We start from the raw sequence: 24356 nt of genomic DNA on the forward strand, positions 1-24356 counted from the left end.
GAGCCACACCGAAGAGGCTGCAAGTGCCTGAAAAAGTTTAGACTTGATCCTATAGGGGGTAAACCAAAAACCAAACCCATTGCCGTCAAGTCGATTCTGACTCATAGCGACCCTACAGGACAGAACAGAACTGCCCCGTAGTTTCCAAGGAGTGCCTGGTGGATTCAAACTGCCAACCTTTTTGTTAGCAGCCATAGCTCTTAACCACTATGCCACCAGGGTTTCTGTAGGGAGTAGAAAGACATTATTAGTTACCAAGGGCTGATCTGATCAAAACAGTATTTTGTGAAGATTAACTTGGAGGCAGTAACAGTCAGGAAGCAGGGAGGCAGAAAGCCTCGTCAGGAAAGGACTCCATTGTTCTGTTCACGTCTGTCACAGTGCTCCGAGCAATAGGAAGGGGAAGGACAGGATGAACGGGAGGCAATGGGTGAAAAAACAGTAACTTGGTAACTTAAAGAGGTGGCAGATTAGAGGTGATGCCCTTGAAGGGAATCCACTCGTGAAGAACAGAAAATGATGGATGGGCTATAATAGCGTGTGACTGACCAGCGCTTTCAATTTTCTCATTTAACAGTCAGTAATGCAATTTTTAATGCAATGCTGAACAAGTAACTTGTTCAGTTAGCAAGTTATAAGGGACTATGTGAGCAAAATATATTTCTCACTTTTGTCCCCACAGTGCTCGGCATATATAAAAAAAAAATTATAACAAAGGAAAGTACACACAAATTAACTCAACAGCTGAAATGGCCTGTTTTTCAGTGATATACACACATTTCCACAACCATGACTCCGTGATACGCCCATGAATACAGACAGGCTCCAGATTACAAACGAGTTCCGCTCCTAAGTCTGTCTTCAAGTCGAATTTGGCCGTTAGTTGGAACAGTTAGGTACGGTTTGTATCTACCATCAGTTAGTCAAAGGTTTGTCTTAGTATATAGTTTACCTTTCTATGCACCAAAAATACTAAAGAACCACTTTCAGATACACCAAAACATCTTTAACATAAGACAGTAATAATAATATTTTGATATACGTCACAAAGAAGCACCCGTTTGTTCTTATGAACCATTGTACGTACCTCAAGTTTTTAATATCATAGGTTTTACAGGGGTTGGTTCATAACTCGGGTTGCACGTAAGTCGGACATTCGTAACTTGAAGACTGCCTGTACTGCATTTGGCACTATTAACCTTGCTTACCTTTTCTTGACTGACTCAGCTAAGCTGTCAGGGGCAGTGGCAGACTGAGACATCAGCTGAGCAGGGTGACTAAGACGAGACGCATTCACACTATCTGGGCTTCCACTGACAGGACCACGTACCTTGCTCTGAAGGACCAGGCCAAAAAGAAAGTAATCAAAATTTTGGAGCAAAGAGATGATTCAAATTTTGCATTCGTACCATAACATTGTCTCATGAGTCATTTGGCTGCAAGACACTAGCTATTCTTCTGGAAAAGATCGGTCAACATCTCTATCCGTGACAACCGCTGACATTGTGCATGCTGGCTTAGAAAGTGTTTCTCTAGCTATAGGCACACTTTTTGAGGACAAATTCTAAATACAGGGAGATTAGCGTACTTATATCATACGCTTTATTTCATTCGTTTTGTTCTTTAATATGCTCTTACAAGGAAAGAAAAGGAAGGTGTTTTTACTTTTGTTCAAGTGGAAGCCTGCGAGACACACAAGAAAGGTTATAAATGACTTTCTGTGAATCACACCATCTGCGGCACAGCTGAGAAGAAAACCCAGATGTTTGGCCTTCTGGGCTGGTGCTGCAGCATTTGCCCTCCAAGCCCGGATTTTAAACCAACAGCTCCTGCTTTCTTCTCCAGCCACTTCATCTGTGCTTCGCATCTGCAGCCCATACACACGCCTGTACTCCAACTGCCTCATCATTGAAAACCACCTCTACCCCCAGTTCTCCAGCCACACTTGTCTGTCCCCTCACAGAGTGTTCTCTCACTGGCCCTGCTCTCTGCCTCACTGCAGACTGCCCTTCTTCAACCCCTTCCAGTTCCCTCAGCCTGAGGAACCCCTCCCGGCTCCTCCTCCAGCTGAACATCAAGGCCCATGCTTCAACCAGCCAATCAAGCACCCACTGTTGCCCTGTTCCTCCCCTTTCTGCTGCACCTTCCCTGCCAATCCTCATCCGTGGACTCAGTCATCCCCCTCGTCCCTCCTGCCCTGGGCCCCCAGCTGTGGCAGAAGAAGATCATATTCTGTGCTGTCTAGCCCTCTTACAGTCAGCTTAGTCCCCCTCCCCAGCACCAGCCCCCCTCACCTGTCCTGTGCACCACAGGGGCTACCCACTGAGTGGTCCTTCACCCTCAGTGGTGACTCTGCCCAAGTCTCAAATCTGGTCTCCATGCTGCTATCACACTGAATCTCTAAAACTCAAATGTGATCTTATTCCCCTATTTAACTTGCTTCAATATTAAAGGAAGAAACAAATCCTACCATGTTTCCTCAAGCCTTCAAAATAAAGCACAGCCTATATATGCTAACCCTTGTCTGCCTCTCTACTTTCATCCTGTGAGCCACAACAGAACACACCATGCTCTTTGATGCCTCCAGACCTTTGATAAAACAATGTCTTTGTCCTGGAATGTCCCCAACTCCCAGGTATCCACGGAGCTGACTCTGGCTCTCTCTTCCATGGAAATGTCACCCCCTTGTGGATATTTCCAGTTGCTCCCTCACCTCTAATAGGGAAGCCGGCATTTCTCCTCTGCACTCAGACTACAACGCATGCTTTCAATACAGCATTTCCTGCCCCAAATTATTGCTCCTTTCTTCATCTGTGCCCCTCACCAGGTCAGAGCGCCCCGGGGCAGGTGCCATGCCTCCCCTCGCCCCCACTTTATCTCCAGTCTTCGTCACAGGGTTGGACACATTAAGTCACACTCAAATGCTGAATGAAAGCAGATGGCAGATCAGGCCATCAACTTTGAATACCTCAATCTCCCTCTCTTCTAAAATCTCTACTTTTCATCTCTCTTTTTTCCCTTTTCCTCCTTTCATACAAGAAGAGATGTCACTCACTCCTTCCCAGGATAACTCCTTCTGGTTATGTTCCTGGTCCTAACTTCTCCTTTGTTCCTGGGACCATGCTCATCAATTGCCTCCTTCCAAGTTGATGTTATTAATCTCTCCTGGTAGGCTGTGTGCTTTTGCCTGGCCTGTAAATATGCTCAAGTCATCCTTGTATCCTCCTTCCAACTTAAGCAATTCTCCTTCCCTCTGGGTCCAAAATTCTCAGAAAAGTCATCCACTCCCTGCAATCTGTACCTCTTTGCATTCTGGCGTCCACTGCCACCACAGCATCAAAACTGCTCTCAGGAGCTCTCAATGACCAGACTGCACCCTTTTCATCCTCTTCAACCTCTCTGCGGTTCTGACAATGGGGGTCACGCTCCCAATCAACTCTGGCTCCCATCCCCTTTAACCTGGCTCTTCTTTCTCTGTCCTTGGCTTTCTTTTTGCTTTACTTTTCTCCCTGAGCAAGTTTCAATGGACGCATAGCTGTATTTAGATGGCGTGTACGCAAAGTATGGATTACGATACTTAGGGCAATACAGACACAGACGAGGATCAACCAGGTCACACTGACATGCGTAAACAGAAATAAGTGGTGCGGGTCTTCCTCTGACCTCCCTGACTAACTCTGCCCATGACCCTAAGTCAAGGAGGAGAGAAGTGAAAAATGAGCAGCAGCAGCAGCTGGGTGGTTTGCCACTGGCTTCAGGGTTCTGCCCTGTAGGGTGGTGACATCAGCGCAGAGGTGGGAAGGCCCACAGAGGCTGCAGGCCAAGGACTTTGGGCCTGGCTAAGGGACTACTCACACAAGCGATCTTCAGGAGATTCCAGAGCTCCTTCTGTCGTTTCTCCTGAAGCCGAACCACAGTCTTCTCATCCTCATTCATTAAACTGACTACCTCTTCCACCTTGGGCAACAATTCCAGAGCCTTCTGCTTGCAAACTACAGTTTTACTGTGAAGAACACACATGACAAACTCCAATGGCATCTGAGTTGGAGAAAGCAGGATATACCAAAAACAAAACAAAAGACACCAAACCAAATGCCTTCAAGTTGACTGTGACTCATGGTGACTTCACGTGTGTCCGAGTAAACCTATGCTCCAAAGGGTTCTCAGTGGCTAACTTTTCAGAAGTAGATCACCAGGCCTTACTTCTAAGGTGTCTCTGGATGAACTCAAACTGCCAACCTTTTGGTTAGCAGCTGAGCACGTTAACTCTTTGCACCACCCAGGGACTCCAGGAGAACATAATCCCCAGCAATTAATAAATTTCCAGTCAGCCAGTTTCTTCAGGCAGTTAGACAAATCTGAGCACAGTGAGGAAAACAGTCTCACACGCAGCCTTACTGCTTCTCCACATTCCACCCCCAAGCGGGAAAGTGGGGCTTGTACCTGAGCTGAGTATAAATCATTCGCACTTTCTTCTCAAAGGCCTGGATTGCCTGGAGCAGCAGCCGTACCATTTCCTGACTGTCACCATCAGTCCGTTGGTCTGGAAAAAAGAGCAGAGTTGCACAGTTCCTCAAAGCAGCTGGCAGAGAGCCAGTGCCTCATAAATGAGATCATATGGAACCCAAGGCAGGCATAAAACCTCACTTACCTCTCGGTTTTTCCCTTAGTCTCCTGTAAAGCTCCCTTGCTTGCTCTTCTCTGAAATAGACAAGGGGACAGTTCTGTCTAGATTTGATGTCAAGTAAGTTATGGGAAGCATCAGTTTGTTAATTCCCGCCAGCAGAATGAGTGATTTCTAGAGACAAGACTGCAATATGCCTTTCTTGATGTGAACAGGCTATTATTTCTGGCGATATTACATGTGAACATAGGGAATATTCCCCCTCATTATCAAAACCCAAACATCTCCAAGGCTCAGTCACAGGGAATCTTAAGGAAAGGAGGGTCTCCATGCTATCTCTCTGAATTCTCCTTCTGCATGGCTTCTATGACAGTGATCTCATCTACCATCACTGGACCCAAGCGCTCGGAGACGATTGCTCCTACTTGACAACTCAAGCCAAAGAGTGGACACAAACACATGTCCCTTTTGCCCGTTAACACGGGTGAGACTGGCTGACATTTCAAAAGAGGACTTTCACTTGAAAGCTAGAGGCTAGTAAAGCGTTAAATAATTAGAAAGCGTAGAATATAAACAATCAAATTTTTGATGTTCAGGTGTCTGGTCGTAAGAATCCTAATAAACGCATCAGAGAACACTGCTGAGCCCCGATGACACAGTCCTTGAGAGACCAACCCAGCTTGCCTGGTTCCTTCCTTAGGCAACACTGGGGGCTTCATGTTATCTCCTGCCCACAGGGACTGATCTGCCCGGGTGCCTCATCCTCTTCTGCAGCCAACGCCAAGTGCCTGACAAAGACTCAAATGAACAGTCTCCAGATCCAAACTCCTAAGACTTGCCAGCCATGCTCTTCCTTCTCTGTTCTCCTTCCTGTCGTTTGGGCTGGGACTGGTTGAGTGGGCTGGATAAGCAGAGACACCAGATGTAACGGTAGTGGCTGCTTACATTCTACAGCCTTTATAACTTACAAACTACTTCTCAAATGCAGTATCTGAATTGATCCTCACGACTCTGTGAAGTCAGACAGTTTTTCTTGCTACTTCACAGATACGGAAACGAAGGCTCGGAATGATGGAGGCTTGCCTTGGCCAATCTCTGGACTATGCAGAGACGATTAACCAGAGAAGCGTTCCGGACAGGGGACAGATCTTATTGAGCTTCCATAATAACCACGCTGGAAAGCCCAGACAATCCTAACACACATATGAAACTCCAGCTGGGTTGTCCTCTGTGTGTGGGCAGATGGGCATGGGAGTAAGGGGTAGACTGTGATTCCCCTCCTAGAAGGTACTCACAGGTCATCCAGCGTCCCTCCCTGCTTCCGACCCATCGGGCTCCTCTGTAAGTCCACGATGTCTGTCTGCAGTGCCATCATCCGTTCCACGAGATGTTTCACTTCATTTTCCTGATAAAAATGCTGTGCTAATGTCAACTGACACAATAAAGCATTCTGAGATGCAAGATTTGCAGGGAAAACCCTCCAAGCCCGTTGAAACATAAAGATTCTCTAGCTGCCTGACTACGAGCAACATGACCAGGGTTTGAATCTGCACCTGCCACTTTCTAGCTATGTGACACCTGGACAAGTTACCTAGCCCTTGAGCTGTAAATTCTTCTTCCATAAAACAGGCTTTTAATAGGGTCTGCCCATTGCTGCTGAGTCAATTTCAACTCATAGCAACCCTGTAGGACAGAGTAGAACTGCCCCACGAAGTTTCCAAGGCTGTAATCTTTATGGAAGCAGACTTCCGTATCTTTCTCCTGAAGAGCGGCTGCCGACCTTTCAGTTAGCAGCCAAATGCTTAACACCACCACACCACCAGGGCTCCTTTCTAACGGGGTTTCATAGTGGTTAAGATACAGTACGTAAAGTACCTGGCATATAGAAGATACCCAATGCACATTACTTTCTCTCCTCTTAATGTGTCTATTCCAAAGCCATCCCATGTGTGGAGGCCTGCACTTCTCTATTTCATCATCTATGTATCTGAGTGCTATGAGGAGGCAAAGCACTCACTCCTCTCTATGGTTAAATAAGGTATCATCTATACAACAACCACCTTTAAGCACACATACACTCATCGGTACTGACTTCTAGAAATAGGTATTAAGACACAGACGTAAACTTGCCCAGGTTCACAAAGGAACGTAGTAAAAGAATCTAGGAAAAAAACCTAGAGCCCAGGGCCTTCAATTTCTGTGAGGTTTACTAAGTTACACTTTACTTGCCTTCATAATTAACATTTTTCAGTGACGTTTAATTTACCCTGCCCTTTCTGCCTAGACTTCCCCCCCATCCCCATGGATTTAGCACCAAAAAAAGTAGGCAAAAACCTTAGACAAGATGGGCTGTTGACCATCCATCCAAAGCCCTTTCTAAAAAGAAGGGGTCTAGGCCTCCCCCAGGGGCACTTAACATTTTGCTCCTTGTGTAAATCCAGAACGTCTCTGTCCACCTGTTTAACTCTTAAATCTGGCCATGATGGAGCCCCCTTTACTGAGGCAACTCTCCTTGTCTCTTCCTAGCAAGTCCTAGTTGAGGTCAAACAGCATGGTGAGGAAAACTTGAGTTTTGACATACAAGGTCTACCCGGTATTGGTGAGAAGGTGGGAAATGGTAGTTAGAAGCCTCATCCCCTGGGGAAGTACGTAAATCTAAAATCAGTCTCCTACCCGCCCGCAGAGCTCCACCGCCTGTTCCATTTCCCTCCAAGCCAGCAGCAATTTATCTGAAGCTGGAAAAAAAAATTTGGAAAAATAAAATGAAAAACCAAACAAGAACACCACAAAATCAAAACAAAACCAGGCAAAAGTAGATTATAAGAAAACAAAATGCAGGAAGAGGAAAAAAGAGAGAGAGAGAGAAAGGAATGGCCTCTCCAAGCTCACTGGAAAGAGTGACACTCACTGATTCCAAACTCAGTTTGCTCACTATACTTCTCCAGGTCAATCTGGATGCTGGTTTTAAAGAAATCTAACTTGGCCTTGAGCTGCTGAGACATGGAAGCCATGGAATTCTTCATCTTGGAAAGACAGCTGTTATTCCGGAGGAGATTCATCCTGAAGGGGTCACAAGAAACAGAAGGTTGGGGCATTTTTGAGACCCAAATATTGTTTCCTACACAACAACAAAACTAAAACCAAACCAAACCCATTGCTGTCTACTCATAGCACCCTACAGGACAGAGGAGAACCACCCCATAGTGTTCCCAAGGCTGAAATCTTTACAGAAACAGACTGCCACATCTTTCTCTCTATGGAGCGGCTGGTGGGTTCGAACCACTGATCTTTTGGATCACAGCTGAGCACTTAACCGCTGTGCCACCAAAGCCCCATACAACAACAAAACCCCCTCAAATGCCAACTACAGGTTCCTCTAATAATATAATAATAATGGCAGCCAATTATAACCACATGGACAATCCCTACCCCACAGCAATGTGTGAGGTTCTACACCAAAACTGGAATTAGACAAGAAACTACACAAACAGCCAATAATCTAAACTAGCCAATAAGCTGGGGAAAGAGTCGGTAAGTCCCCGGCACAAGAATTTGATAAGTTTTGCTAACCCAACTTGCAACGAGCTTCACCACATTCCATTTCTGCCCGTGGTTCAGTCAGCCCAACCCCACGTTCTGAGCTGCTCCTCCCTGCACTAACCGCACTCGCCTTGTCAGCTCTGCAAGGACCTCCCTTAATCCAGCCAGCCCATCCAAACCAGTGTCTCCCCCTTGTCTCTCCTAACAGCAGTTTCTGAGCTCCTGGCTCAGCCACCTTCCTGGGGCAAAACCCACTGAGCAATTTTAAATAAATTAAGTTAAAAAAAAATGCTTGGCACAGTACATGGCAGCTCGCTGTCCCTGCTGCAGCCGGTTACAGTCCTCCTTCAGGGTTTGGATGCTGTGCCAGACCTGGCCCCACACCTTCCTCAGGTGGGGGAAAGAGAGATTCCTCTTGGGCTCTTGAACTGGAAACACAGACATAAGCACTTTTCAGAGAATAGCTCTCCTACAGTTACCATGTCCTGCCTTGCGACATCGCTAGTACTTTTATATTTTCAAAAATTATATAATGACCATACTCTCGTAAGTTTTCAGGTGTTAATGCGTGGCTACCCCATAAAGACTGTCTCATACATTTTCTGGTACCCCACGATAGCACCTGCATGTAGCACACAGTCAATAATAGCTGTTGATTTGATTTGAAGAAACACTTTATGAACTACGTGGAGACATACATTAGGTACACAGTCCCATACATTTTTAATGCAGACTCTTACGTTCCCAAAATTTGCAGTCAAAGAGAAGTTTTATAAAAATATAGCCTCAACAATTAACTGAAGATCTCTAAGACTTCAGAGCCTCGATCTGTTTATTCTAAGGTGTGTGGGGAGGAGAGAGGGGGAAGTAGGGAGAGGGGAGTGGGCAATGTATTAAGATGAAATCTGGCATTCATAAAATACAACACTAATCAGTGTTAAAAAAATATATATATATATATATCAGGCAGCTCTATATGTACCAATAGAGGAAATCTCCAAAATCTATTGTATAACGAGACGGGTAGCACAGAACAGTATGTATTGTGTCTTATTTGTTTACGGGAAAAAAGACTACGTATATATGTTTATAAGTGCACAGAACGTTCCTGGAAGGATACACAAGAATTTGATAACAGACGTTTCTCTGGAAGAGAACTCACTGCCTGGGGAACTGGTGAAAGAGGGTGACATTTTTCAATGTATATTCTTTGGTACTTTTTGGTATCATATGCATTAATTATTAAAATACAAATAAAACTTCAAAAACACACAGAACAGTCATCTGATTCAAGTTCAGTGGCAGTGCTCTCTGTCCCGTTTAAAGTCCTACCTACGAGGTTGAAATTAACCAAAGGCTTCTTTCACCGTTTTTTGCCTCGGCTACTTCTTGACCATCCTAAGAGAAGGCAGCCCTGAGGGCAGGGTAAACTCATCTCCCTGACGTGGACCCTTCCCTGGGGCACGTCTCCTGCCTGCCTCACCCCAAGCATAATAACTGATTATGTTTTATAAACACAGCCACGTCCTTACGGATACAGCTGACATTTTCAGGTTGAGGCCGAGGGGAGATCTGTGTCTCGTAGGTGACTTTACTGTTGTCAAAGAGAAAAACAAGATCCATGTCCAACGAGCGGCCCTCATTTAGCTGCAAAGAGACAAGAACAAAATGATATCTCATTTGACCCACCTCTTCCCCTTTCCATCTAATAATGAAGAGATGTCAGGGCATTTCCCTCTCTTCACCAATAGCATAGTCTTAGGGCCAACAAATGCTAAGCATCCATGAAGTCTTTCTTCATGGCTCCAGCCTACACTCATACTTCTCGCTCCTTTTACATTTATTATCTGAACAAAATCCCACTGCCATTGAGTCAATTCCAGCTCACAGCAACCATTGAGGACAGAACAGAACTGCCTTATAGTTTCCAAGGCTGTGATCTTTAGGAGAAGCAGAGTGCCACATCCTTCTCCCATGAAGGAGCTGGTGGGTTTGAACCACCAACCTTTTGGTTCACAGCCAAAAACATAACCACTGGCCGTGAGAGCTTCTTTATTATCTGAACACATACCTTATTTACAACTGTTTTATATTCCTTTTTATTCTCTGATTGTCTTTACTGTTTAATTCGGAAGTTCACTGTATATGTCCTTATCCAACGATTGTTTCTTATACACTAACATTATATCCACAATTAATTTCTAAGCTGTCTTTGGGCAGGGACCGTGTCTTGTATTGCTTTGGTTGCCAATGAGGTGCCTAACAGTTCTGTACATAAATCATTTTGATTGATTCATAAGGATAAAGCATAGTTTTGGCAACAAAGGCAAAGGAAAGCCACCGTAAGTGGTCTGGAAGTTAGCAAGTCAAACGTGAAGTGATTAGTGTATCTTATCAGGCACATTGTGATTAACCGACTGCTTGACAAAATAGAGTTAAAATCTGAAAGCATGATTAGTCTCCTTGGAGGCAAAGCCAGGAAAAAGACTTTGGGTAGTTTGCAAGAAGCCAGGGGCTCACCTTGCCATCTGAAATACACTGCGTGGCAGGCCTGTCGGGGATCAACGCCAGACCCGCTTCTTGCAGCAGCTCCTGGTCCTCCTCTGGGATTCCCGTGTCTGCCTGGATTCTGGCCTTTAAGCTCTGCAGACTTTCATCCTGTGTCACTGGATAGGTATGAATGGTGCCTGTGACCATGTTCAAGATATGAACCAGCTGCAACGCAATCCAAATGTGACTTGAAAAAATCCATCTTTACAGAGATGTCCCTTTATCAGTAGCCCTTGTGGCATAACAGTCAAGCACTCGGCTGCTAACCAAAAGGTTGGCAGTTTAAACCCACCAGCTGCTTCTCAGGAGAAAAGACTCGGTGATCTGCTCCCATAAAGATGACAGCCTTGGAAGCCCTATAGGGCAGTTCTACTCTGTCCTATAGGGTCACTATGAGTCACAATCAACTCAACGGCAACAGGTTTTTCTGTTGTTATTTCCATCTGGTCATTTCTGACTCATAGCGACCCTACAGGAGAGAGCAGAACTGCCCCATAGGGTCTCCAAGGAACAGCTCGTGGATTTGAACTGCCAACCTTTTGGTTAACAGCTGAGAACTTAACCACTGCACTACCAGGGCTCTGGGAACAACAACAGATATGCCCCTTTATATGCCTAGATCCTCTGCTACTTCCAAAATTTCCCTAGCCCACACGAAGCAAGCACCTAGCTTGAGGAAGGGAGTTGGGTGCCATGGTTCACGTATTCTGCTCTTCAGTATTCCTGTTTGTCCACAGTACAGCCCTAGAGACCAACGTCAATCAGCCCTACTGTGCTGTCCTCTCACTTACGCACAAAGACATTCTCACAGGAGCCTACGCTTTCCCGTTAGGTCAGCTGGTCTATGACCTGCTTTTTCCCATGAATTTCTTTCTCATGCATTTATCATGTCCCACCTGAGACCTGACCTTGTTGCCTCAGGGCTAACTTGGCCCCACACTCACCTTCAAGTTTAAGATGTCGTCCAGGGCCTTGAAACAGCCGTTGGGCCCGTACAGCGGATCTGTGCCCCTCTGCCGGGGGTGCCACATTAACATCAGCTGCAGCCACTTCTCCAGGCGCTGTGCCAGCACACTGTGCCAGTAAAAGCAGAGAAGCAGAGTAGGGGAGACACCTCCAACACCAATCTCAAGCTGCCATTATGTGGGAGTTTAAAAGTGAGAACCTCCCATGTGGTTCACCATTAGATACAAGATGGCGGCCAATAAATGATTATTGAAAAAACAGACGGGTCAATCGGAAAGAAAAAAATGTTTAAGTACTTTCAAAAAATGTAATCATTTAGGTGCTTATTGCCTCACTCTTGATCTGCGAAAAATAGCTCCCCAAGTCAGGGATTTCCCAACCACTGGGTCAGCAGACTGACCTCCAACTGGCTGTGTAAGAATGATCAATGAGCGTTAACCTTTTTAAGTGCACTTCATAGGCCCACGCCACCTCACATGATCCCCACAACACTCTAGACCCTGAGCTGCCAGGTTGATCATTAACCGCCCCCTCATAACCCCTTACCCTAGCCTCAAGGCCTTGCACAGTGTGTCCCCAATACACATACCAAAAGCATCCCTTGGCACTCCTCCACCCAAACTCTTTACTGAGGCCAACAGAGCTACTCACTATCTCCTCAAATGTGCCTCTGCTCAATCTGATCTTTCCCCCTTGAACTTCCTTCCTCCTTCCTCTTCATCTATCCATGTCCTATATATCTTTCCAGACTCTTCCAGAAAGTTTCAGCTCATCCAAATAGTCATTCCACAGAGCTCTAGTCCACAATAACTGTCTCCTCGTCCTCTAAGTACTCCCGGTAGTTACTCAATTGTGGGCAATTACCTTGTAGCTTTCTTTTGTACTATTATCCCATTCTGGTATTATTATTTAACTGCTTGTATTCTGGCCCTAAGACTAGACTGTAACGCTGTTCAATCAAACTACAAACATGTATTTGTTGACTATGACAAAGCATTGGGCCACATCAGGAGTACAAAGAGAAATAAGGTATAATTTCTTACCCTCAAAAAGAAGGGATAAACCCTATGCAAAACTGAATGTAATACAAGGTAGAAGCTACTAAGGATAATAAGAGGTACAGATAAATTGTTACATGAGCTAGAAAAGAGGTGATTTCTAAATGGGTATGATGAATAGGAATCCATTCTACACTTAAGACTGAAGTGAATTACATCAAGTTCTTAGTCACAGATGAGATCCCCATCACCTGTTTAAAAAGGGATTGAAGTCACCCCAGCCTTCTATCTCTAAAAGAGGAAGAAAAACATGTAGCCAAGTGATGTTACTGTGCCTTACCTGTTAAGATTATTGGGGTAGGGTAAAGAGCTTGAAAACCTCACTGTTCCACTCAAGTCTTCACTCACAACGATGTCCATCTCACTCTTCTGCCGGACTTTTGAATGCCTGCAGACAGGAATCAGGATGACTACGTCCTGTGTTGAGGAATCTTAACTGTAACCTTTAAATCACTTAGTGGTGGAAAATCATTTTACATTTGCAACACACCACTTTACACCTGTACAGGAGACTATATCCCAGATGAATATTTACCTTTTGGATTAATCCCTTCATTTGCATACTGGTTGGACTGTTTCTTTGAGAGCTGAAGAAGGTCAATACTGCCTGAATGAAGAGTCTGAAGAACAGTCTTTGGTAGCATCATTAATCACCTTATACCCAGAGTTCTGCGGGCTGTACTGGTGACTCCTTATCTCATCCTTGGTTTTGCCTTATCATCCTTCCTACCTGCTATCTGATCTAATACAGAACACCCATGTTTTGATAGAGGCTAAAATGAGGGTTTCCAAAGCAAAATTACTGATACATTTACATTAAATATGCAAACATATGCATGTACATTTGTACTTTCCTCTAAGGATGTGGGAAAAAGATCTGGTGATCTGCTGCCATAGAGATTACAGCCTAGAAAACCCTATGGGGCAGTTCTGCTGTCACATGGGATCACTATGAATCAAAATCAACTAAACGATATACAACAACAAATACTATAAGGATAGAAGAAATTTTACGTTTTCCATTTGGTGAACTTTTTTGTTTGTTTCTTTGTATTTTCTTTTTTTAATAATTTTTATTGAGCTTTAAGTGAGCGTTTACAAATCAAGTCAGTCTGTCACATATAAGCTTATATACACCTTACTCCATACTCCCACTTACTCTCCCCCAATAAGTCAACCCTTCCAGTCTCTCCTTTCGTGACAATTTTGCCAGTTTCTAACCCTCTCTACCCTCCTCTCCCCTCTAGACAGGAGATGCCAACACAGTCTCAAGTGTTCACCTGATACAAGTAGCTCACTCTTCATCAGCAACGCTCCCCAACCCATTGTCCAGTCCCTTCCATGTCTGATGAGTTGTCTTTGGGAATGGTTCCTGTCCTGGGCCAACAGAAGGTTTGGGGACCATGACCGCTGGGATTCCTCTAGTCTCAGTCAGACCATTAAGTCTGGTCTTGAGAATTTGGGGTCTGCATCCCATCGATCTCCTGTTCCCTCAGGGGTTCTCTGTTGTGCTCCCTGTCAGGGCAGTCATCAGTTGTGGTCGGGCACCATCTAGTTCTTCTGGTCTCAGGATGATGTAAGTCTCTGGTTCATGTGGCCCTTTCTGTCTCTTGGGCTCTTAGTTATCGTGTGACCTTGGTGTTCTTCATTCTCCTTTGATCCAGGTGGGTTGAGACCAATTGATGCATCTTAGATGGCCGCTTGTTAGCATTTAAGACCCCAGACGCCACATTTCAAAGTGGGATGCAGAATGTTTTCATAATAGAATTATTTTGCCAATTGACTTAGAAGTCCCCTTAAGCCATAGTCCCCAAACCCCCACCCTTGCTCCACTGACCTTTGAAGCATTCAGTTTATCCCGGAAACTTCTTTGCTTTTGGTCCAGTCCATTTCAGCTGACCTTCCGTGTATTGAGTATTGTCCTTCCCTTCACCTAAAGTAGTTCTTATCTACTAACTAATCAGTAAATAACCCTCTCCCATCTTCCCTCCCTCCCCCCCCTCGTAACCACAAAAGTATGTGGCATTTGGTGAACTTCTTGATGCATCTGAAATAGTACTTAAAGGAAAAAAAATTTTTTAATCTAATCAGTTTCAAATCTTCTCGCTGATAACTTAAATTTGAATAATGCTTCACAGATAACAAAATACTTTGGTTCTAATGTTGCACCTGGGATTTGATATCCTCTTATTTGCTATGATAATCCTTATGTGGTAGACATTAAATTTTTTTTTAATTTAAGGATAGGGAAATGAACACAAAGTAATTTGCCCAAGGTCACACAACCAGAGACTGGAAGAACTGGACTCAACTCAGAAGTCTGGTGTTCTTTCTACTGGGTCTGAATACCCAAACACATCCTTTTCAAAGACACTCAGGAAATTCAAATAAAAAAATGCTCTAGCCCCAAACACTTTTCATTGGCAAGGGGTGAAATGGCCTACCTGGAGTACAGGGGAAATCTAGAAGAGCTGGTGGATGGCAGTGCTTTACAGCTCTTGCTGTAACTGGGGTTATTGTTAAGTCAGGTGCTCCAGGACTGTTGATTATATAAAAGTTACATGATCGTCTAAGAGAAAAACTTAATTTGTCAATGGGAAGTTTTTTTTTTTTTTTTTAAAAAGGATATGTGAAATAAAATGCTTATTACTTAGGTTGGTACCAAAATGTATTTCAAAGTAGCTTTATGATAGAATTACAAAGGCCAAATCGCATTTGTCATGAAATTACTATCTACCGGCCATCTGTGACAAGATAGTGAAAGGGAAATAGTTGCCTATGACATTAAATAGCAGACAAGAGAGGCAAACTAGTCCACAAAGCAGCTCCTTATTGAGTTTCCTAGAAGTTCATCGGAACGTGGTCAACTGACCTTCCATCACTGATGAGGGAAGTTCTAGGGAGCTGGTTCTACAGGGAACAGACTGACTACAAAGACACTAAGCCATTACGGATATATTTTCAAATAGCACTGATTCTTCCATTTTAATGGATACTAACCCTTTCAGGAGGCTTGGCTTGTGAAAGGGGGCAAGAAAAAAACATACTACCTACCAAAAATTTAGACACACCGAACAATTCAGCATGATTCTACTAATGAAAACACATGGTATCGGCAAAAAAATTCAACACAGAAATAATGGGGTCTTGAAAGGGTAAACTTGCCTTGTCATAAATAATGGAAAAGTTCAATATTTGAACTGAAAAAATACAACAGTTCCCTGGATACTTAAAAGCAGTGAAGATTTTTAAAGCTAATTTTATGATGGATACATTATAAGATGTGACTACAAGTTAATGAGCTAATTCAATATCCCAGAGCTAGGTAGCTATAGGGTCGCTATAGAGTCGCTATGAGTTGGAATCAACTTGACTGCAATGGGTTTGGGTTTTTTTCTTTTTAATGTAGCTAAATGAGCACTGCCTGGTTTAAAGTCACCACAGGAGGGCATACTCTTGCCATTTCACCAGCCACCTCAAGGGCAGGAACACTGCCTCATTCATGGTAGCATTACTAATGTCTGGCATGGAAATGCTGACTGAACTGGGCTGCCATTACATAACCCTAACCCAGTGCCGTCTACTCCTCTGGAATTGATTGCAGAGGCCTTACCTCGTTCTTACGAATACACACCCTTATGATGTAAATATTTGTTCTCTGAAAAAGTTAATGTTTTTTATTACTTCCAGAAAGGTATTTAGAAAAATGGTAATAGCCAGTGTTGGCAGTGGTGTGGTGAAAGGGACTGCGTGGTGTATTCCTGGTAGAAGTGTATACTGATACAACCTTGCTGGTGAGCCGCTTGTTAGCACGCATTAAAAAAAAATGTGCATACTTTCTGATCCGTTAATTCCATTTCTAGGAATTTATCCTAAGAAAATAATTGTGGATGTACATGGATTTCCCTACAAAGATGTTATTCTTGGTGGCATTTCAAGAAGTGAAAATCATAAACCACTTATGCTTCCAAAAATGGGGATAAGTGAAATCAACTACAGCACAGCCACTCAGTGGAATACAGCCATTAAACATAATGTGGAAAAACATAATGACATAGAAGTGTTTTTTTAATATAATTTTATTTAGCTGATGCTATTGAGAATATACACAGCAGAACATACACCAATTCAACAGTTTCTACATGTACCATTTAATGACACTGATTACATTCTTCGAGTTGTGTAGCCATTCTCGTCCTCCTTTTCTGAGTCGTTCCTCCCCTGTTACAGCAAATTCACTGCCCCCTAAGGTTCCTACCTAATCTTTCGAATTGCTGTTGTCAGTCTGATTCCATACAGATAGTTCTTAAAAGAACATAATGCTCAAAGCAGACATTTTTTACAAGTTAAACTAAACCACTGTTTGGTCTTAAGAAGATTTCAGGGGACAGTTCTGGTTTAAGGCTTAAAGATTATCTCAGGGCAACAGTTTCAGGGGTTCATCTAACCTTCCTGACTCCAGGAAATCTGGGGTCTATGAGAATTTGAAATTCTGTCTGCATTCTCCCCCTTTTGATCAGGATTCCTCTATGGAATCTTTGATCAAAATGTTCAGTAATGGTAGCCAGGCACCACCCAGTTCTGCTGGTCTCATGGCAAAGGAGGCAGTTGTTCATGGAGGCAATTTGCCACACCTTCCACAGCTTCCTCCTATTCCTGGCTCTCCTTCCTCTGTTGTTCCAGGCAAATAAAGGAAAAGTATTTTCAATATTAAGTTGGAAAAGCAGGTTATATGAGAGTATGCATAACCAAACAAAGCCTGTTGTTGTCAAGCCGACTGCGACTCACGATGACCTGATGTGTTACAGAGTAGAGCTGAGCTCCACAGGGTTTTTTTTGGCTGTAATCTTTCCGGAAGCAAATCCCCAGGGCTTTCTTCCAAGACGTTACTGGGTGGGTGTAAAACGCCAACCTTCCAGTTAGCAGCCTGATGCCTAATTCTTTATGTGACCCAGGAACTGAGAATATCGTAAAAAGCATAAAACACACGCACACACTGAAGAGACTGGAGACACACAAAAATATTATAGTGGTTGCTTCCAGGTTGTGTGATTATAGTTGCTTCTTGTTTTTCGATTGTTTCCATAGTCTCCAAAACTCAAAAACAAAACAAAGTCAACCTGGTAGAAATGAGGGGTGATGAAACTATGCAGTGCTCTTTAGATTCAAGAAAAGCACTTCTGTGTGTGTTGCAGATGAACTGGCTCTGAAGGAAATTCTCAGAGTGTAAAACTGCTCTAAGAGCACATGTGGAACGGGGTGCCCATCACACTACCACTGGTGTAAAAAGGGGGAAACAACAAACCAGGGTGCGCACACACACAACAGAGTACTACACAACGAGAAAGAACAATGATGAATCTGCAAAACACCTCATGACATGGATCAATCTGGAGAGCATGACGCTGAGTGAAAAAAGTCGATCACAGAAGGACAAATAGCGTATGAGACCACTGTTATAAAAACTCATGAAATGGTTTACACACAGAAGGAAACTATCTTTGATGGTTATGGGGGGGAGGGGAGGGAAAAACACACTAACTAGATAGTAGGTAAGTGGCAACTTCGGTGAAGGGTAAGACAGTACACAATACTGGGGAAGTCAGCACAACCTGACTAGGGCAAAACCACAGAAGCTTCACAGACAAACCCAAACGTCCTGAGAGACCAAGTTACTGGGCTGAGGGTGGGAGACCGTGGTCTCAGAGGACATCTAGTTCAACTGGCATAACATAGTTTATAACGAAAATGTTCTGCAGCCTACTTTGGTGAATAAGCTTGGGGTCTTAAAGCTTTTGAGTGGCTATCTAAGATACATCTACTGGTCCCATTCCATCTAGAGCAAGGGAGAATGAAGAAAACCAAAGACACGAGGCAAAGGCTAGTCCGAAGAACTAATGGACCACAACTTTCACAACCTCCACCGGACTGAGTCCAGCACATGGTGCCTGCCTACAGCTACCACCACCAAATGCTCTGACAAGGATCACAATAGAGGGTCCCTGACAGAGCTGGAGAAAAACGTAGAACAAAATTCAAACTCACAAAAAATTCCCTGACAGAGGCTGGAGAAACCCCAAGAGTATGACCCCTGGACGCCGTTTTAACTCCGTACCGAAGTTACTCCTGAAGTTCATCCTCCTGCCAAAGATTAGACAGGCCTATAAAACAAACAATGACACATGCAGTTCAACCGTGTATATGAGACTAAATGGGCACACCAGCCCAAAAGCAAAGATGAGAAGGCAGGGGGGACAGGACAACTAGACAAAAGGAATTGGGGAGCCTCAGGGTGAGAAGGGAAGAGTGCTGTCACATCACGGGGTTGGCAACCAATTACACAAAATAATATGTGTATTAATTGTTCAATAAGAAACTAATTTGCTCTGTAAAACTTCATCTAAAGCACAATAAAAAAGGGGGTGAGGGGCATAAATGAACGATTATGTGCCAATTTGCTTATGTATGTATAAAAGACCTTAGAAGTGTACCAAAACTCAATGATACCTGTTGCCTGTGCGGGGGGGCGGGGGGAGGGGGGACTGGGTGGCTAGGAGACTGGTATAAAACACTGACTTTTCAGTGTATATTGTTTTATACTTTTTTAATTTTGAGCCATCTGAACTTACTAACGGTTAAAAAAATTATTAAAAAAATGTTTTGAGCAACAGTAACATCATTTAAATTAACTGTGTGGCCTCTGAAGGGACAACTTTGAATGAAGACTAACTGATGCGGAGGGTGTTAATTTCTAAATTATGCTTTCCTATAGTGATTCACATGTGTAAAATAAAAAATGCATTACTTTTATCATCAGTAAAAAAAAGCTAAAGAATATACAGTAACCTTGAAAACTGTAATTGTATCCTTTGGGTTTTTAAATTTTTTTTGTATTTAATAAGCAAATGTTAATCTGGATCCCACCTCCTTAGAGACTGATCTCGAACAACTTTCTCAGCACATTTCAGCTGCTGCTGTAAAACAAGGCCACCAGACCTACTCCTCAGGGTTGCTGCCAACAGTTAATGATGTCACAAGCAAAGTGCCTCACACACACACAGTTTTAAAAAAGAAAATTTAAAAATGACTTCCTCTCTTCCCAGTTTTTCTAATGGCAACTGCGACCTGTGTTTTAAGAAGACAGAAGGCTGAAATACACATCTAACTAGCAGAATCATAACCTAGTTCAGGTGTTCAAAACATCACACTGTCAAGAGATTTCAGTCTAATGCCTGACCAGTTTGACTGTTCTATTTCAAAAGTTTTTCCAGTTCCTTTGGGTTTTTTTATTAGAAATTCTTTTTTTTTTTTTAATTATTATTACTTACTAGGTGTTCATTTTAAACCACTTTCTTATGTTTCTGAAGCAAACATTTATATTCTGGTGTAGTAAAATTTGTAACAATAAATTTCCAAGTAAATATTACTTATTATCTGTCACGTGCATATACATATCTTTTACTTCTGTTTATTCATACCTAGTACGTTCAATACAATGCAGACACTGGAACAATACCCATGAAGGCACTGACTTGTTATTACTACTGAAAATAGGGCAAATGTCATTTACATAGTATTACATTTCCAGTAAAATGCTCAGGTTGTCAAACTCCATCGCAGTGCTTAATCATTACTGTGTTTTTCTAGGTTGTCAGTGCTCTGACTGCCCATCTGCCTGGTCCCAACAGGCCTTCCTCTCAGAGGAGACAACCCACCGATCTCTCAGGCCTGGCTAGTGAAATGGGACAGGTGAAGAGAGGCGAACAAAAATAGAGGGATACGCTCCTTCCTTTGGATGCCCTCCCGCCTGGGTACTGGGCCTGGTCTCTCACTCACCACTGCACAGGCTGCCAGTCGGGGAGGAAAGGACGGAAGCCGGTGATGCACTCAAAAGCCAGGGTGCCGAAGCTCCAGTAGTCCACCGTCACTGTGTACCTCTGCTGTTCCAGCAGCTCTGGGGCCTGCAACAGCGTATCGCGGGGACACTCCTGAGCTGCGCCTCCCTCTGAGGTGCCATTGCAGGAGGGGGTGCCCAGCCCACCTAACTGTGTCCCCCGCCCCCGCTCCTGGCTCCATCCTGGGGTGCACCGGTATGTCAGCTCAAGGGTGAGAAGGTGACCACCTGGAGCATGTTTAGTTTTTCTCTACCTTGTTCACTCCCATTAAATGCAACAGAAAGGCTAGGGAGTCAGGGCCCCTAGGGGTTATTTTTAGGTAGACCAGAGTACATCAAGTTTCCTCCTCTGTGCTTCATTTCTCTCCTCTAAAAGTGAGGGTTGCAGCATTTTCAAGCACTTACTGAAAACCAACACAGCTGTAGGCACTGTGTACAGATGAGGCAGTACGAGGTACACCACATACAGCAAAGGAAAATGACACCAGGTTGTGCACACTAAATGCACGATGGTGCACTAAATGCCATCGGCACACTGACCGAGTTTCCTGAGCCAAGTAATGTGTGGTCATACAATGGGATGGGATATTCACAACCAGGCAGGAGAAAGCCGGATGTATGACTGCTGCAGAAGCAGAAAGAGCTGGGGTGACGGAGAAGGCTACAAAGCACAGGGGCGAGCAGGCCTGGTCTGAGAAGGAAGGGCTTCTAGAAAGGACCATTATGAGCAAAGGCATGGATGTGCATGGTATGGCTGGAGATGTGACACTTATGGAAAGGTCAGGGAGTTCAAATGATGAGGAGAAATTTGGGGATGGTCAGGTCAGTTACCATGTCTGGATATGGACAGGGCTAATTTAGCTCATGTGAGTGAACAAACTGACCCAGCATTCTGGTCACAGCACAGGGTCCCCCTCGCTGAGTAGCTGCTGAGCCGATGACGGTCTCAAAGGATGCTCAGCAGGACCTACGTACAGACCGAGAGGCCTGAATCACAGCCTCCCATGGGTCACCACTCTGTGAAGCCTCTATTCCAGAAAGCAGGTAATAAACTGACAGAGCCCACAGTTGATGGTATAGAGAAGAGGAAATATAAATACCCTCAAAAACATGTCAAACAATTTCTTTCTTTTTTTTTAACTTAGGAGTTAGATAGGATACGCACACTCATCTAGCCTAGTGGCTTTCAACTTTTTTTTTTTTTAAGTGCAGACTCCTTTATTTAACCAAAATTTTACTGGTTGTTACCACCTGCTTGCAAGTAATTACCAAGTCTTCCTGAATATCTCTGCTATGCACTTTTTTTTTCTTACGATTTCCATTGCATTCTTTTCTTTTTTCAACAACTGAAACAAAATTTCATGTCCTAGGATTTATCCTTCTATATACAATACACTGTGATATCTTCTGCTCTCTTTGTTTTAGTGCTGGTTGCGATCTCACATTCCACTACCAAGTCAGGACCCCTGTGAAAAACACTGGTTTCAATGGAACATCATTGCAGTGTCTTACACTTTTCTCTCTTTTTTTTAATTGTAGTAAATACATACATAATAAAACATCTGCCATTGCAGCAATCTTCACGTGTACAATTTAGTGTTATTAATTATATCCATCATGTTGTTCAGCTACCACCTGTACCTGTTCCCCAATTTTTCCATCACCCTTAACAGAAGCTCAGAGCTCAGCATTTCTTGAATCTAATATTCTGTACATCCTCACTGCTACTACCAGCTCTGAACCAGCTTATTGCGATAGCCTCCTACCTACTTGCCCACTACACGTAGTTCCTGGCTTTTGACATATTCAAGTTACAAAGAACAGCACTGACGCCCAAACTGACATAACTCGGATACCTCGTTTTTTTTTCTTATTTTATTGTGAGTAATATGTACTACATACAGTGCTGCAGCGCACAGTCTGCTGATGTTCTCATTCTCACGCAAACTCCCAAAGACAAATAAAGATAAGATCTGTAACGATACTGATGATAAAAGGCAATAATAAAAAAAAAAAAAAAGAGGTATTCGATTACATCAGAAATGACTTACGACAGAGTTGTCCCAAGTCAGGAACTACCTGTACCTACTTTCCACACTGTAGCAAGAGTGGTCTTTCAAACAGGTAAACTTGATCCTTTTAACTTAAAACCCTTCAATGTTTTCCAGAGGTTTTAGGATAAAGTCTAAAATCTGCAACATGGCCAAGAAAAATCCGTTCCTACTTCTCTCCAGCATTAATTCAAGATACTCTCTTCCTATTCTCTACATTCCACACGTACTTTCTGCTACCCAACTGCCTGGAACTTCCTCTAACCACTTCCTCTCCCCAACCCCACCTCCAATCCCTTTTCACCTACTCATCCTTCAGGTCCCAGACTAGGTTAGATCCTTTTAATACATATTCTTACAGCGTCTTGCACTTTTCCTTTATAGCATGTATCACCCTTGCAGTTTCTTAGCTATCTGTATTAGGGTAATGCCTGCTTCCGTGCTAAACTCTAAGTCCCCAAAGGCCAAGGCCATAACTGTGTTTTTATCACTGTGTCCAGTGCCTAACACAGTGCCTGGTACATAGACTACACTCAATCATATTTCTTGAATGAAGAACTCAAGCAGAACCCCAATATTCAGACTAAATTATGTAACGGAGGAGTGGGGAGCTCAGAGCTCAGCCTCCTCAATAGCTCCTGAGACACCTCATGAAAACTGGCCTCTACAGACCAGCAATGCAACTAGTCTAAACCTTTATTTCCAGGTAAAATACTGAAGCACAGAGACCTTATGGGACTGTGGAAGGGCACACTAGCCCTTTTGATATTGGAGATGACTGTATCCTTCCAGAGGCAAAAGAGGCTGCTGTAAATGGGTGATGTGTCTGCCTTCATGCAGCAATTCCTACATATACAGGAAACATCCAAAAAGCTAGCCAAGACGTAGGTGCTAGACGGTGCGAAAAGAGAAGCTACACAAACACACGCATCAGAAACAAACTGATAAGCAAACATGTAAACCCCATTTCTTACCAGGTACTGCAGGGTCCCCACAAAGGAAGTACAAAGACTGCCCTGATCCAGCTCCTTGGCATATCCTAGGTCAATAATTTTGTGTATTAACTGAAAAAAAGGGTGAGGGAGAACATTCGAGGGTTATGAAAATACATTGTCCTATAAGTATTTCAATTGTTTGCTGTTAGAGAAGAGGATATTTCCAAATTCCTAGATGATATCAGATCCTAATTTCCCAAGAGCCACCAAATACATATGAGAATAAACAACTTCAACATATGAGAACAAACAGCCTCAACCTTAGGGCAAAAGAAAACAAATACTAAAAATGCTTAGACATATGTACCCCCTTGCTCTACCACCAATATCGAGAGGAGTTCAAAATTAACAGACCATGAGTCAGCCCTCAAGATTGGTAAAACCAGACTTTATAACCTGGAAGACCGGGCTAGTCCCTTCACAGTAAATATCTTTAGATCTCAAATCTCAGAATTACCGGCAAGAATGAGCAGGGAATGGAACAAAGGTGAGTGCTGTGATAGTCACAGTCAGGCCTGGAATGCTGATGGGAACTGTATCAGGAGGGATTAGGTGACCCACAGTTACTACACTCTGCTCAGCTGAGCCCTTGCTCATTACCCTCAGCTGAACAAACGACATGGTGAAAGACCATGGTGTCATTCGGTTGGAGAGGTTAATACCACAATGCTAAGCAGG

At 43.6% G+C, this 24356-nt stretch overlaps 1 protein-coding gene across 7 annotated transcripts in view; it reads right to left on the bottom strand.

Annotated features, from left to right (window-relative positions):
- The window catches only part of IKBKB (inhibitor of nuclear factor kappa B kinase subunit beta), a 78215-nt gene that overhangs the window by 14264 nt on the left and 39595 nt on the right, over positions 1-24356 (bottom strand). For 5 of the 7 annotated variants that reach the window (XM_064272779.1, XM_023551073.2, XM_023551071.2 and 2 more), the window contains 14 exons: positions 23658-23747; positions 20575-20699; positions 13019-13126; positions 11659-11788; positions 10685-10879; positions 9697-9811; positions 8469-8592; positions 7533-7684; positions 7298-7359; positions 5920-6056; positions 4652-4701; positions 4444-4543; positions 3856-4003; positions 1209-1336 (listed from right to left, as the gene is read on the bottom strand). In XM_064272779.1, the coding sequence (XP_064128849.1) occupies positions 1209-1336; positions 3856-4003; positions 4444-4543; positions 4652-4701; positions 5920-6056; positions 7298-7359; positions 7533-7684; positions 8469-8592; positions 9697-9811; positions 10685-10879; positions 11659-11788; positions 13019-13126; positions 20575-20699; positions 23658-23747 (1664 nt within the window). The remainder of the gene's footprint in view (positions 1-1208; positions 1337-3855; positions 4004-4443; positions 4544-4651; positions 4702-5919; positions 6057-7297; positions 7360-7532; positions 7685-8468; positions 8593-9696; positions 9812-10684; positions 10880-11658; positions 11789-13018; positions 13127-20574; positions 20700-23657; positions 23748-24356) is intronic. The other 2 variants (XM_010592427.3, XM_003412506.4) reach the window with 2 other exon arrangements.

The sequence above is a fragment of the Loxodonta africana genome, chromosome 19, assembly GCF_030014295.1.
Source record: "Loxodonta africana isolate mLoxAfr1 chromosome 19, mLoxAfr1.hap2, whole genome shotgun sequence".
NCBI classification, from domain to species: domain Eukaryota; kingdom Metazoa; phylum Chordata; class Mammalia; order Proboscidea; family Elephantidae; genus Loxodonta; species Loxodonta africana.